Genomic DNA, 15,020 nt, shown 5'->3' on the forward strand with positions numbered 1-15,020 from the left:
GTGCATCGAGACTCGGGCTTGGTCAGTGTGGGTATGTGAGAAAGCTTGCCGGTAGCTTCTCGTGGGCTGGTGGTTCTCTCCAGGGTTTTCCCAGGTTCTTCCTCCACTATTAATACTGGCTACCATGTACAGCCTATCCTGTGCTGTAAAATGGCATTAAACCCTACAACAACAACACCCTTTAAATGAGGTCATTAAGATCCACATCTCATCCTTCACTGACCTTGGTTAAATTTTGTATTTTAACAGTTCATACTTGAGCCATTAAGCAAGATGATAGTTCACATCTCTATTAGTTCCACACCTGTACAAAAAAGGACACTGTGACTTGGTGACTTACATTCCATATTTTATTAAATTTGTTAAGTTCTGTGTTAAGCTCATGACCACATAGGTTTTCTGCATGTACTGTACTATGATCCTATCTATTATCATTAAACTTGGTGAGGGGATGCTTCTTCATGAATGGTTATTGATATAACTAGTGAATTCTGAAAACTTAACTTCTAACTGAAAGAAATAAAAAGTCTAAGCATTTTAATTTAAGCAGGACATGGTGGGTGGGTAATAATACCAGAAAATATCATGAAAGTCTACAAAATAACTAAAAGTATACTAAATAAAAGGAAGAACTGGTATTCCAGCCAGAAGACTAGTAGTTTTACTGTAAGTTACAGGAGACTCAGAAAATCCAAGGTACATATCACATATGTAAATGTGGGAAAGACATGTTGGAACTCAGTGTGAAACATAATTCCTCTATTTAGTTACTTTTATAGAGTATCATAACCAACATGACTATTTAAATACATTTTGGCTAAAATAGGCCATCACATTTTTATCTGTATATGAACATTTTGCCAGTTGTCATAGCTTTCAATGATCTTTAATAACTTTCTTTGGTTAAACTCGGTGGTTCTTCCCTGAGTTTTCCAGGGTTCTTCCTCCACCAGTTATACTGGCCGCCATGTATAGCCTATCTTGTGCTGAAAAATGGCGTTAAATCCTACAACAACAACAGAAAAGAAAAAAAATTGGTTAAACTGGTCATAAGTCACTTCTTATATTCATCCTTTGTAGGTTTGTGCCAGCTGGTTTAACTTCTATGACCCAGAGTCAGGGATTGGAAAGTATGAAGTTGGTGTTGGAACTGAACCTGGACTTACCAATATTGTAAATCTAACAGCATTTGATAGCCATATGCATGAGTCTTGTTTGAAACTGGAGGATGGGCGCCAGTTGGAGCACAACAAAACATATTATACCATGATCTGGGCCAGTAACCAGGGCATCCAGCAGAGAAATACCTCAGCTGTGTCTGATGGAGGTAATTCAATTTGTCCTGCTCTTTGTACCTGTCTGCAAAAGCAAATAGGCAATACTGTTTTTCCTTCTCTTTTTTAATTAGTAAGATCATAATTGCTTATCACAGAAAGTCAGTATATTTTAAGCATTTTAATGTCACAAAAATAAAGGCCCTTACAGAGTTCATGGCGAATTAAGAAGTCACTTAGATCCATATACTGTATTTTGCTCATAAAATTGAAGAAAAAATATTAAGATTGTATTAAATTGTTTGTGTTAAAACATAAAGGGGGGAAAACAAATGCAAATAATTTGAAAATAACATAATAGGTCACAGAATTATTTTCTGAGGGCCTGCTTTTGTTTGACTGTGATAGATCATGCAGGAAAAAAGATGATCAGATTATTATGTACTTGCCCTCTTTAATTTTGAATCTATGCAAACTTATATAGAAAACCTGTTATCATGATTACATACCCAAACCAAAATTGCAAGCTTGTTTTAAAGCTTGCAACAAGCTTGCCACAAGCTTATTTATAAAGCTTGCGGCAAGCTTGTATTTGGAACATTGCAGCAAGCTTATTTAAGAAAAGTGTCATAAGCATGCACAAGCTTGCGAAAGCTTAAGCTTGCACAAGCTTAAGCTTGCACAAACATGCGCAAGCTTGTTATTTATTTACCTAGTACAATAAGTATACACAAGCTTGCGCAAGCTTGTTACTAGCTTGTTGCAAGCCTGTTACTTGCTTGTTGCAAGCTTGCAGAGATTTCTTGCTACAAGCATCTGGGCTTTCAAAAATCAGACATGATTGTGTTTTCCCCCCTTCCAAAAAAACCCCTGAAAATGTGAAGGGGGGGTCTGTGAGTCCGAAGGCTCCTGTCCAAAAATGCATTTTAGACTCAACTGCTCCTGGTGGACCATATTATCATAATATATTGCAAAGTTTTACTTCATTCCAATGAAGTAATCTGCATATTTAATGATTAAATAATGTAATCTTATAGTTGCAATGCAGTGGAAAACAAATCTGTTCCGCCAAAACATTAAGTTTAATTCCATTGTTCAAGTTTATTCATTCACTGCAAGCTTACTGCAGAAGCTTTATGTGTTCCCCTAGCTGCAAGTGTCACGCCCCTATGAAATGATCATGAATAATGAATGAACTGTTCATGAACTTGGTTCAAGAACCATTCATGAAAGTTCATCAAAAGGTTTATGAATTATTCTAGAATGTGCATGAACTGAAAACAGTCCACAAATTGGATCATCATCATTCATGAACAAGTGCATGAACATATTCATGAACTATGATGAACAAAGTTTCTCAAAGATTCATGACTTCATGAACAGTGCCTATAAAACAAAATATGATTACCTGACAAGTAACAAATACCTATTTCATCCTGAATCATACAATAACCTTAGATGGGGGATGGGGTTAATACAGTATAAAATGCAATATATTATCTTAAAAACTGTATTTGATTTCAGATAAATTTAAACTGACAAGTGATATTCTTTTTTTTTACCCTTAGCAACACTTTTTGTATGTTCTGTAATTTTTCTTTGAAAAATGTTCAAGTGATATTGGGGCAGTTGCCTGCAATCAACTGTTGAAGCATATTTCATCGTCATGGGGCTGTCTTTCAGCTGGGGTTTCTCCTGACCAATCTTCTTCCAGAGACTGACCTGTCTGATAACTCTTTTGTGAAGATGTTCAGGGTCTATAATTTAATCAAATCCTGTCCATTGTCACTACTGAATGTCTCCTTCTGCAACTTAAGCTGTTCCATCCGATTACTGTTTGGATCTTTAACATTGTTGCAGCAGTCACAATTTAATGTCTCTTCCATCTTGGATCCTCCAGTTTTCAAATTTTCCTCCTTAACCTATAAACTTCATCCTCTAACAATTTTACTTTTCTGCTGTCTGGTGTGAAAAAAAGGTAAAGTTAGTTAATTACAGATAATCTCTGATCAACATTGTTTTTAGCTTTTAGCACATTATCATTGTACCCCACTTTACTTACTGGAATAATATGATCCAACTCAAAATGATTTAATCCCTTACACATAATACTGAGCATTTATATTATTGCAGAATTTTGTCACTGTTTTATATTAATTGAATCTGTCTAGCCATAGGTATAGTCACAGGAGACGGATGTTTTATTCAGTAAAATATGACAACTTTTTTGACAACATCGTTACACTAAATAACCGTATATATTACAGATAACGGTTATTTCATGCTTTCAAATATTTTCGCCATTTTTTTATTGATAAAACGCCAGACTTGTGTGGTATAGGCCCTTAGTATGTCACTAATGCATCCACTCCGACTCCGCATGTTGCGTATAGGTACTTCCAGTTTCATCACGTTGTTATTTGCACTTTTATTGTGAACAGTTTCATGCATTAACTATTTTCTTAAGGTTTTTTTTTTTTTAAATTACCAAATTACATCAGATTATAGAAATAGTGATGTCATGTAAAAGAAAACGATCTCGAACATCTCAACTCCTATCGATATCGTACCACGTCTGGTATCGAGAACTGGGGGGTGGGGGTGATAATATTTAGTGATTTTCAAAACTTCGATGTGCAAGTTTAAATTAGGTCCGAACAAAATCGTGTCATTAACTTGGTTATAATAATGTGATGACATATATAAACCAATAAAATATCCATATAACTTCTACTGAAATAATCACGAATGACCAAGAAAAAGATACTCACCGTAATTTTGGTCATCCAGGCTTGGTACGCTTTTCTGCCTAATTTTGCTCTCACCAAATCATTTCCTTCATATTCTTCAAAATCGCTTCTCTGCACTTCTACTTACTTTAAAAAAATGATATTGAAAATATTCTCATCTGTCCATTCCATGGAGTCCACGGTTTTTGTTCGAGGTTTTGACTCACCATCTGCATGATCTTTGGTTTCTGAGGAAGCTTAACTGTTGAAATCGCGCGCGTATATTAACCAATCATATCACGTCTTTTTTCATAGTCATCCAATCAGAATAATCGTTGTTAATATATTTCGGTTTTTACTGCAAATTGGCCACCAGTGACTAAGTCAATAGAATATGCAGTTTATAACAGTAATGGAGAGAAGAAAAAAACGTTAGGACAAAGTCATTGAAAGCTTTTTAAAGCAAATACATTTTGTTGATGCTGGCCAGAAAATATTTTCCCATATTAATCCAGAAATACTCAGGTTAAGTACACGAGTATTGAATTAAAGATCTGTATGAACATTTATACAGTATATCATTTTAAAAAAAGAAGAAAAAATTCACCTTTATTTAAATTTCACTAATATTGTGAGAAGTTTGTATGATAAATTTTCATGAAAATTTTATGAATATAATGATATAGATATTTAATATACATTTTTTAAGAAATACCATGGTATTACATCAAAGTACTTGAATTGTTCATGAACCATTAGTTCATGACATTTCAGGAACTTCAAAGATATTATAATAGTTCATAAAAATTCATCAGTGTGTTCATGAACTTCAAGTACATGATTCATCAAAATTCTTGAAGTTCATGAACTTAGTTGAAGAACTTTCATGAACACTTCATGATTGTTCATCAAGTCATGAATTTGTTTTCGTAGGGGCGTGACAGTGATGGTGCCTGCTACTTGGATACATGGTCTCAAACTTTCACAAGCAATGGATATATATATATATATATATATATATATATATATGAAGAAACTTGTTGCAAGCTAGTTTAAATTTACTTTCTGAAACATACAAGAAAGCTTGCGCAAGCTAGTTTTACTTTCTGAAGAAAACAAGCTTGCGCAAGCTAATTTTACTTTCTGAAGAAAACAAGTAAGCTTGTGCAAGCTAGTTTTACTTTATGAAACAAACAAGAAAGCTTGTGCAAGCTAATTTTAATTTCTGAAGCAAACAAGAAAACTTGTACAAGCTTGCGCAAGCTTGTGCAAGCTTGTGGTTATATCCAGCTATCTTGCCTAAGCCTGCACTTGCTTGTACAAGCTTGCGCAAGCATCCATGTTAGCTTATAAACATCAAACTAGCTTATCACAAGCTTACCACAAGCTTGCCACAAGCTTTCAGCAAGGATGCATTTTGGTTTGGGTACAAAGACACACAGAACACAGAATCATATTATCAAGAAATGAAATGATGTAAATTTATTCATAATTACATTTTGTTGACTTTGATATTAAATTCTTTAGGAAAACTTGTGGAAATACTCGTTCTCTTTGATCATTAATATTCTGTACTACAGTGGTCACCCTCTTATATAGTCACCCCTTGTGCACCGGCAAAGTGGCCTTATAATAAGGGTGGCGTTTCCAGAGGGGGACTAAATTTTTATGAGAAGTATATGTAATGTACGTAGTAAGAAAGCAACATACTTCAGAGCATTTACTATCTTCATTTAATATCTTCGTGTAAAAGTAACATTAATTATTAAACGGTTCTTCTTGTTATAATAATAGACTTATTTCAACTGAATATACATTAATAGTTCTTATTCTTGATGTAAGTGTGATATCCAAGTGAGTATTATTTTCATGCACATTGCAAAACCATTCAAAAATGTCATTTACATACCTAATTCTCTTTCCATTTGCTCCATTTTCCCACTGCTGCTGAATAATCTCCTTATCGGTTATGACATTGTTTATTAAAGTCTTTTCTACGTAAAATTCTTCTGCAAGTCCCCCCTCCCCACCCCACATGATGATGTCAAGTAGAATAATCAACTTTCTTTTAAAATAAAATGTTTCCGTTTATGTGATGACATGTTAATATTTGGTAATGATTTATTTGGATGTTGCTAACTGTATACGATTTAATTATGCAGACAAAACTTTTCTAGAGTGGATGAAATGCCTCGTTCATAAATGAAGCAATAAATATATTGTCATGCGATTTTTCGGTCTTTTTCTTGTACCTTGTTTTGTTGAAGGTTAATTTCTCTGTGTGTGTGTTAATCCGCAAAATCTATTTTTAGCCTATGTTATGATCTTGACAATTACATTAGATTGTAATTATCAAAAGGAAGAACTTGACAGATGTGTGAAGCCCAACTCTCTTATCATAACATTGTTGAGCCCATTTCCTGTAAACATCAGCTTTTATAGACAATGATATAATATTAATCTTAGTGTTACATGTACTTTAGTCAACACTTCTTCAGTAACTCGAACTTGACATTGGGAGACATGTATCAACGGTAGAGATAATGTGATTACTTACCTTACGTCACAATATGAACTACTGGTTCTGGTCACATTTTAAATAAAAAGTGGCCACTTGTGAGGGAAATGTTTTACAATATTTGTACTAAAATGCTGGCCACTGATCAAGTTAGAGGGGTGGCCATTCTTGAGGGGTAGTTTGAACCAAAACTCACTGGTGCCAAGTAATTCTGGCCGTAAGAAGTGGGTAGCCACTGGTTGGTGAGGGGGGCCGTTCAAGAGGGAGACTACTGTACATTCTACTTAAGCTGGCATTTTTATTTTCTGCCTCCATTGTAATATAACAGAAGGTAGTATATGGTGTTACTGCTTCATCTTTATATATCTGTCCAGTCACTTTAAATCCATTTATTGGTACACACTCAAACTATTAAACTTTGATCAATAATTTGACATAATTTTTCATGCTTATAAGTAGATAACCTAGGCATTTTTCAATATGTCTACCCATCTTTTGAACATTTTGGACTTTAAATATATTTTTAGCATGATTAACCAAATCTACTTTTTTTAGGCAAATAAAATAATTAGCCCTGTGATTAAAAGGTAGTGTAAACTTGTCCATCAGAATGTGTGTGTGTGAAAGTACTATGCACAATTTTTCTTACATCATCTAAGACAAAGGTTTCAAACCATTTGATATGATTGGGGTGATTTGTAGATGTGCAGAATGATTTAAAACTTTTGAAACAGCTCTTGGTGATATTGGAGGAAGGGTTGATTGTTGAAACTCACAAGTTTATGCTGTGGTGTGCTACGAGCTCCTGTCTTGCCTGTCTCACCTGCTTAAGCAGAATGCTTGTTGCATCAAGGTGAGCAATGTTAAAGTTTTTCATTTAAGTCACTTATCTTTGACATTAGTGGCTGCTTTCATCAGAAATGCCCTGTCTTGCTGAGATATATGTTTAAGCAGAAGCTTGGTTCATCATTATGAATAATGTTAAAGTTCTGTATCCAAACATTTGAAGGTCACATTTCTTCATTAGTTGTTGCATTTGACTGAAAATTTGATATAATATTACCATCGGTCTAAAGTTTATTTTGCTGATAGGATAGGATCCTGTGTTTTCTGCTTGAGCAGAAAGCCTGTTTGATCATTGTGAACAGTGGTGACATTCTTAAGTAAGATGTCTTTGAAATCATTTGCTCCTATTCAAATGAAACTTTAAGTTAATATTACTGTGGGTCATAATGTTTCTATTTGTAAGGAGTTCCTGTATTGCCTGTCTCTCCTTCTGAAGTTTAATGGATCAACAATGTTGAAGGTTTGTGCTTAAGTTTATGAAAGTTCAATATTGTGGTTATACTGACATTTAATCATTGGTTGGTTGCTTTTTTTAACGATACTTCCAGTACATTTTTGACTATAGTGTGTCCTGAAATCAGAGTTTGTTACCTTTCTGAATGATATACCAAGGTAGCCAACCCAGGCTGGTCTGAGCAAGTATCAAACCCATACACCTGGATGCAGGTCTGACACTAGGTTCTGCTGAACACTTGTTGATAAAACCTTGTTAGTATAATTAAGTAAAAACCAATTAGGTAGACAAATTAATTTAGTGATACATCTTTCTGTGCATATATTGGTGTCTGATTATTATTTCATGTAATAATAGCAATTTTTCAGTTGTCATAAATTTGAGAAGTTTTTGAACTTGTACATTTTATGCTTCTATTTGGAGTTCATTGGTGGAATATTTTATGTAACACAAATTTCTATTTTCTTTAAATAAAATGCGACAGTAGCCTATCAAGGGTGAATTAAATTTTCTTGGTCTGCATATCTTCATCAGAGCAAACTATGGAAGCTATGGCCATGTTATTGTGGAATGAGTGAAAGTTCCATTGGTATAATGAAAAAAGTTTACATTATTATGATGATTAATGAAGTCATTCTGAATTCAATCTCCCTCTTTCTTTTAAAATGTTTACAAAATATGTCATGTGAACACTATGGGGAATAAAATATATATGTACTGCAATTACAAAAAATGAATACATGACAAATGAATCATTTGTATAAGTTTTCAATTTAAAGGATACATTTATGAAAATGTGATGATGATGATAAAGACCAGGCTTGGAAATTTCTGACATACACTGATGATATTAAATAATTAAGCAAGCAAGCAATTCAGCATCACAAGAAAAATGGATCAGCCACATTGGATAAATTTTCAATCTAAAAACTGTATTATTGTAGCCCTTATTAAATACCTATGTCACTCTACTTTTTTATATTCAAGTAACTGTGGACCTGACTCCACCAGTAGAGGGAGAAGTGGTAGATGGGAACCAAAGCAATTTCCAGGACCTTGACTTCAGCTCTTCCAGGTCAACTGTCAAACTGCAGTGGAGGAACTACTATGATCCAGAGTCAGACATCAATCATTATGAGGTCCAGGTGCTGAGATCAAGGTTTGTAGTTGCTCTTCCAAGATTTTACTGATTTACCATGGGACATTATGAAGTCCAAGTGATCAGAGCAAGCATTGTAGTAGCTCTTCAGAGATTACTAAAGCTGTATACTGGGCATAAGTCCACTATAAAGGTTCTGTTGAAAAATTGTAATCCAGAGCTCTTCCTACATATTTAGTCGAGTCAGATTCATAGGAAGTGAGACATAGTCACTTTAGAGTCAGTTCATTAAGGTTTTGGTTAATGCTTTTCATTTGTATTTATTACCAAATCCCCTTGATAGGTTCTCATCACACTTTGCATGAACCTTAAGAAGCCAAGACATATAATTCCACAACATCGCTTGTTTGGCCAGATGATCTGGAATTAAGGTCAATTAAAAAAAATTGGTTCAGGTTTTTTACTTTTCTTATATTTCCTCAATCCATTGGTGGATTTTCTTTATCCTTTTGATGAATTGTTTCAGAGGCCACCCATTCTTGCAAGTGGAATATGATTACTCAAGGCATGTGGTAAAATACCCATAATTATTGTACATATATTTTATTCTTTCTTTATAGTTCTTATTAAAATATTGAATTTTCATGTATATGGTACTCAAAATACATCAATCATAATGTTATAATTTATATTTGAAGTTAACATGTAATCTATTGACATTGTGGCATATGAATTGGATAGATAACTATAATATGATACATATTATCTGTCTGTAAACCGCTCTGGTGGCCTAGTGGTTAGAGTGACCACCTTGGATGTGGGAGGTTGCAGGTTTGAACTCCAGCCGAGTCATACCAAAGACTGATAAAAATGGTACTTGCAGCTGCCTTGCTTGGTGCTCTGCATTAAGACGTTAATATTAGGACTGGTCGGCCTGGTGTTGGGATAATGTGACTGGGTGGCACATCATACAATATGTCTGCAGTATGATGCCCCAGTTCTAGAATTCATTATAAATTGTCACACTGCAGACATCATGGTGATATGACTGAAAAATTGTTAAAGCTATGTTAAAAATCAAAATCACACACACATCTTGTCTGTAAATTGGCCATTTATCTATGATAGCACTTACTCAATAAATTTATTTACAGCCAAAATCTAACTCATCCAAGAATGAAACAAATCAACTAAAAATAAAGCGTAACAATGTGCTACCAAACTGAAATCACAAGCTCTTCATGACAGCTAGTGACAACCTTGCACAAAACATTTCTGTGCAAGCTAGTATCTGGAACCTTGTAACAAGTCTGCATTGAATGAACTGGCAAGCTTGCATGGTTCTTTATAGCAAATTTGTGCAAACCACATAAAAGAAACATTGCAAGCTTCAGAAAAATTGCTGCAAGCTTGTACAAGCCTAAATTACGTAATAAATGAGCTTATGTAAAGTTGCATGGACAGACAACAAAACTACAAGCCATAATCAAGTAGAAAACATGAACTTGCACAAGCTATCAAAATCAATGCAAGCTTCATTGCTGTAAAAAAAATGCAGAAATGTCAGAGGACATTCAAGAATACACATAATGGTGATAAAACTCTTGCAGTCACATTAGAAAATAAATTAAATGTAGTATCAGTCTGAAGTAAAATTTAATGAAAAAACTGTTTCTGAAGTAGATTATTTAAAAAAAGTGTAATTTGAAAATAACAGCCATTCTTTAAGTAAAAAAGTTTTAATACAATGCTGAGAACTAAACATTACATAATAAAAGAACAAAGTTCTAAAATAAGAACCAAACTATAAAAAAACAACAGATATATACATATCCTCAAGAAAGAAATGACAAGAAGGTCCAGATGATAGATCCAGATGATAGCCATGGTAATAACAAGCCTCCATAACATTGTTTCAAAGTACAATTTTCATATTGTCATTTGCATACCTGCTATGACTTGACATGTCACATGAAATACATGATTTTTTAATAGTGGGAATAACTTGCCCATTGCTATTCTGTAGCTTTTTCATATTGAAAATTTTTGTTCATTTGATGTGAATAGATCCTAACACGGCATGGAGAATCATCAGTAAGAGTCTACTGGTACACCTCACATGCCCATGCACTGAACATTCAACTTTTTAATGGATGCCATATCAATGGTTGTATTGTTCATAACATGACCAGAGACATTTTGTTCTCCCTTCAACAATATTTCATTTAGTGTTACATTAATACTACTCATCATTTATAATGACTATAGAATTAACTCATTTGCAGAAAGCAAATAACAAGAGAAAGAGGCAAAAAGAGGCAAACACCTCATTAAAGAGGTCTTTATGTATTGTAACTCCACAAACAAACAATTTTAGGCAGAACCCATCATGCTACTGTTAAAGCAGGCTGAGAGGATCTCTCAATATGACATCAGAATTTTATAGTTTATTACAAGAGATAAATGGTGACTATAATCCTTTAAACATGGAATGGTTAATCATGGAAGAGATTTGATGTCTATGGTACTACAATAGCATTTTGTTACAAGTACATAGGTGTTGTTTACAGTCTTCAGACTGAGACTTTACCTTGTAAATCTAATGAAACTGGTAATCAGTAATGGTTAAATGCAACACCAGTGCTGTGTATTGATATGATTCATGATACGCAGCCTGCGATATGTCACATATTGATACACATATGAACTTGATGGTCTTTCCATCTTTGGAAGGTAGGTGGTACCCTTTGATGTAGACATTCTGGTCCTATTTCCAGTATGCAGATAACAGACATACTTTCAAACAGACTTCCTGTTGGTTGCAGTGAGTTTTATCCAATGTTTTAGGCCAATTAATAGTGACTCCATTTAACTCACTTTGTTTTGTACAATATGAATGATTTGAAAACATCTTACCAATTCTATCTCAGTTACACTTGGAAGACATTACATGTTATCTTCAAAACAGAAGAAATAATGCAATTTCCTCATGCAAAGAATATCTCATCTAGATCAAATCCGGGCATGGGAATAAGGTTGAATGCCAACAAAATCTATCATATTTTATTTCCTGCAGGTGCAAAAGACCGCTGCAGCCACAGGTACTTGTTAGTGAAAAAGGAAAACTATTGATTACACCCAGTCCTATTCTACAATTTGTTTTTATACAAGTTGATAAACTTGAGCAGTTTTGAAATCTGCCCCATCACTCATTCTATGCTAATTTCATTTATTCCGTCAGTGCCTTCACTCACTGGTTAAACATCTCTGCATAAAAAAAGAAAATTTACAAATTTGTTTCTCATGTACAATTTAAGGAGAGATGATGTCAGGATTTTATCTTACGGGAGACCACCATACCCTTTATCAAAGAAAAAAGAAGTGGGAGGAAGAAACAGTCATGGGTCAATATTGATCAAAACTTCAATATCTGACTCTCTTTCTTCCTTTTCCACTTTTTTAGAGCTCTACTGAAATCAACATCTTTGACAAATGTCACCTCAAGTTGTATAAGCATTATTAATCTGTTAGTTTTTTCTGAGCATACTATGCTCCTTTTCTTTGTATCAGTATTGTACATTGCTTCATTCTGAAGAGGCATTTACATTGCTAGCTTTGTCAGTTTGAATGTCATGTACAATTTTCCAGATCTCACATTTTCTTTTGGATGCATCTGCTCCAAAATAGGATTTTTCACTAACATAAATTTCCTTTGTTAAATCTGTTGTTTACTGACTACTATGCCCAATTTATTATCTGTTCCATAATGTTGTATTTAGTCCATCAATGCTTGTGCAGACAGAGGTATTAAAATGAATATCTTTACTTTTTAATTTAATTTTTTACCCTTATTTTATTCAATTTATTTTAACCATGATATCGATACATGTATATGGTTTTGTACCTGATGATTCAAAGGGTGAAATTGATTAATTAAAAAATATGAAAATTGCATTCTACTTTTAATTGTCTGTATTTTAATTTGGCTTAGCATTCTGCCCTTTGTACATTTAATTTCGAAATATCACTGAAAGGGCAATGCCTTTTATTTTTTTTCCATCCAGCATGTACATTTGACTCATATTTAACACCATTTCTGGCTCAAAATCAGTCACTGGTATCTCCATGAACACTTTCCCAGCTGCAATAATCTGATACACTTTAAAAATTATTGTCATCATCACTATCATCATCAAGTATTTGCTGAACAAGATTGTAATGAACCATGCTGGGAATAAGACATTTTGGGTTTTCTAGGTTGCCCCTTATTTTAAACACGCGTTTGTAAAAATTTCTTCATGAATGGTTCAAACTATGTCATAATGCTTATTCCTGGGAACATTGTGCTAATCATATTTAGTCTCACAACCATTCATGTCATGCTTGAAGAATCCAGATGTTAAACAGTTGCTATCCAAAAAACATGTCATGACAAGAATGGTTAAATAAAAATGTATACTTCATCGAGCACATTTTTATATGTGGGACTTTCAATGAATTTGTGGGAGTACTCGCATTTCACTGTTCTCCAAGTGCACACAGTCATACAAACTTTGCATGATTCATGCAGTGGCACACCCTGTTAGCATCTCCACTTAAGTATTTGACATATCTAATGACTTTCCTGCAAAGTCTCTCTTTTGCTCTGCCATTACTTCCTGTTTGTCATGCAGAGAATAAGCCACTTTGATTTCTGATCAGTGGTTATTGTTTAACCTGGACTGGAAAAGCAATAGCCACAAATGAGAATTCAGTATAATATATTTCACCATGCAACACACTGGTAACATAGCTTTCAAATCAACCAAAGGAGTAAAGATACAATACAAAGTAGAAACTTCACACGAAAGTGGTTATTAAATGATGAGAAAGTACTTCATTAAACTTGTGGAACACATTTGGAATGTATAGTATAGGCTGAACATACTTCTGGGTTAAGATAATTAGTATGGAATTGTGGGACCAGACTATGAACTATGTCACCGTGTTAACTTGTGGATGGCAAGTGGGTATTCTCAAATAGTCTTTTTCATCTTTACTAATAAACATGAGTGCCTGTGACTGCAAATGCTGTTTCAAATGCATTATAATTTTATAGAATAACAAAATAACTAATAATAAATATTCATGACTGCTGAAGACTAAACTAACATGCATACAATAAGTATCTTTTTGTATCAATTATCCATCTCTTGTATTGATATGTGTATTGTTTCAGCAAAAGTATTGATGCATCAATATATCGATGAATCGTTTCACCCCTTGTAATCATACTTGACATTTCCCTTACTTTGTTTTTGTGTTACATAGTTCAGAATCATTTGCAATCTACCAGTGGAAGTTTACTAAGCAATCATGGTTACAATGGACTAAATAAAGGTCTGTAGTGTTTATATCTTGTTTTACAATACAGTTGTTCAAAGTCTGTGTTGAAACGCATATTATTCCAAAGATAATTCTAACTGGTCATGTGTAGCAGGTGGTCACTCATACCAGTACATTTATATAGTAAAATCAATCTATGCTCAATGATTGTGGTCACATATAGCACAGGCTGCTCAAATGAGGCTTTTCTGTAATGCTAAGACAATTCATTCTTTGGTTTGATTAATGTTTTATCATTGGCTTATATTTTGTTAATCCCTTTAATAGATTTTATTCATGTGTGGTTTTAATCATTATGTTGCAAAGACAACTCATTCTGTGACGTGCTCACATTTGACCTTGGGGTCAAAGTCATTGTCGTAAAAAATTTACATTAATGTTTTGATTGTATATTTTTTCATTTGTTAATAGTTCCTAACCCTCATGATGGATTTTCTTCATGCTCAGCATGATTCATTTTGAAAGCTAAGACAATGCCTGCTGCATACTCTTTCAAACTGTTGATTTTGGGGTAGGGTCACGCATTTTACAGTAGTTCTTTAATTGTGGGCTCTACATGTAAACATGGATTTCTCAGATGGGGATAGGTTATTGTATTTTGATCTGAGTCATCTATCCAGCTTAAATGTATGGTTTAGGAATAAAGTCCACTAATTAAGAGGTCAGTTATTTATCATGTCCAAATTTTTAGCATACCCAGAAGTCAGCTGTTATG

At 33.9% G+C, this 15,020-nt stretch overlaps 1 protein-coding gene across 1 annotated transcript in view; it reads left to right on the forward strand.

The window, feature by feature from the left end:
- The window catches only part of LOC149805308 (uncharacterized), a 471,406-nt gene that overhangs the window by 277,223 nt on the left and 179,163 nt on the right, over positions 1–15,020 (forward strand). The window contains exons 74-75 of the mRNA XM_089934018.1: positions 1,081–1,327; positions 8,809–8,980. Coding sequence (XP_089790144.1) covers positions 1,081–1,327; positions 8,809–8,980 — 419 coding nt within the window. The remainder of the gene's footprint in view (positions 1–1,080; positions 1,328–8,808; positions 8,981–15,020) is intronic.

This window comes from Sinohyriopsis cumingii, chromosome 2 (genome assembly GCF_028554795.1).
Source record: "Sinohyriopsis cumingii isolate HCF-2022 chromosome 2, ASM2855479v2, whole genome shotgun sequence".
NCBI classification, from domain to species: domain Eukaryota; kingdom Metazoa; phylum Mollusca; class Bivalvia; order Unionida; family Unionidae; genus Sinohyriopsis; species Sinohyriopsis cumingii.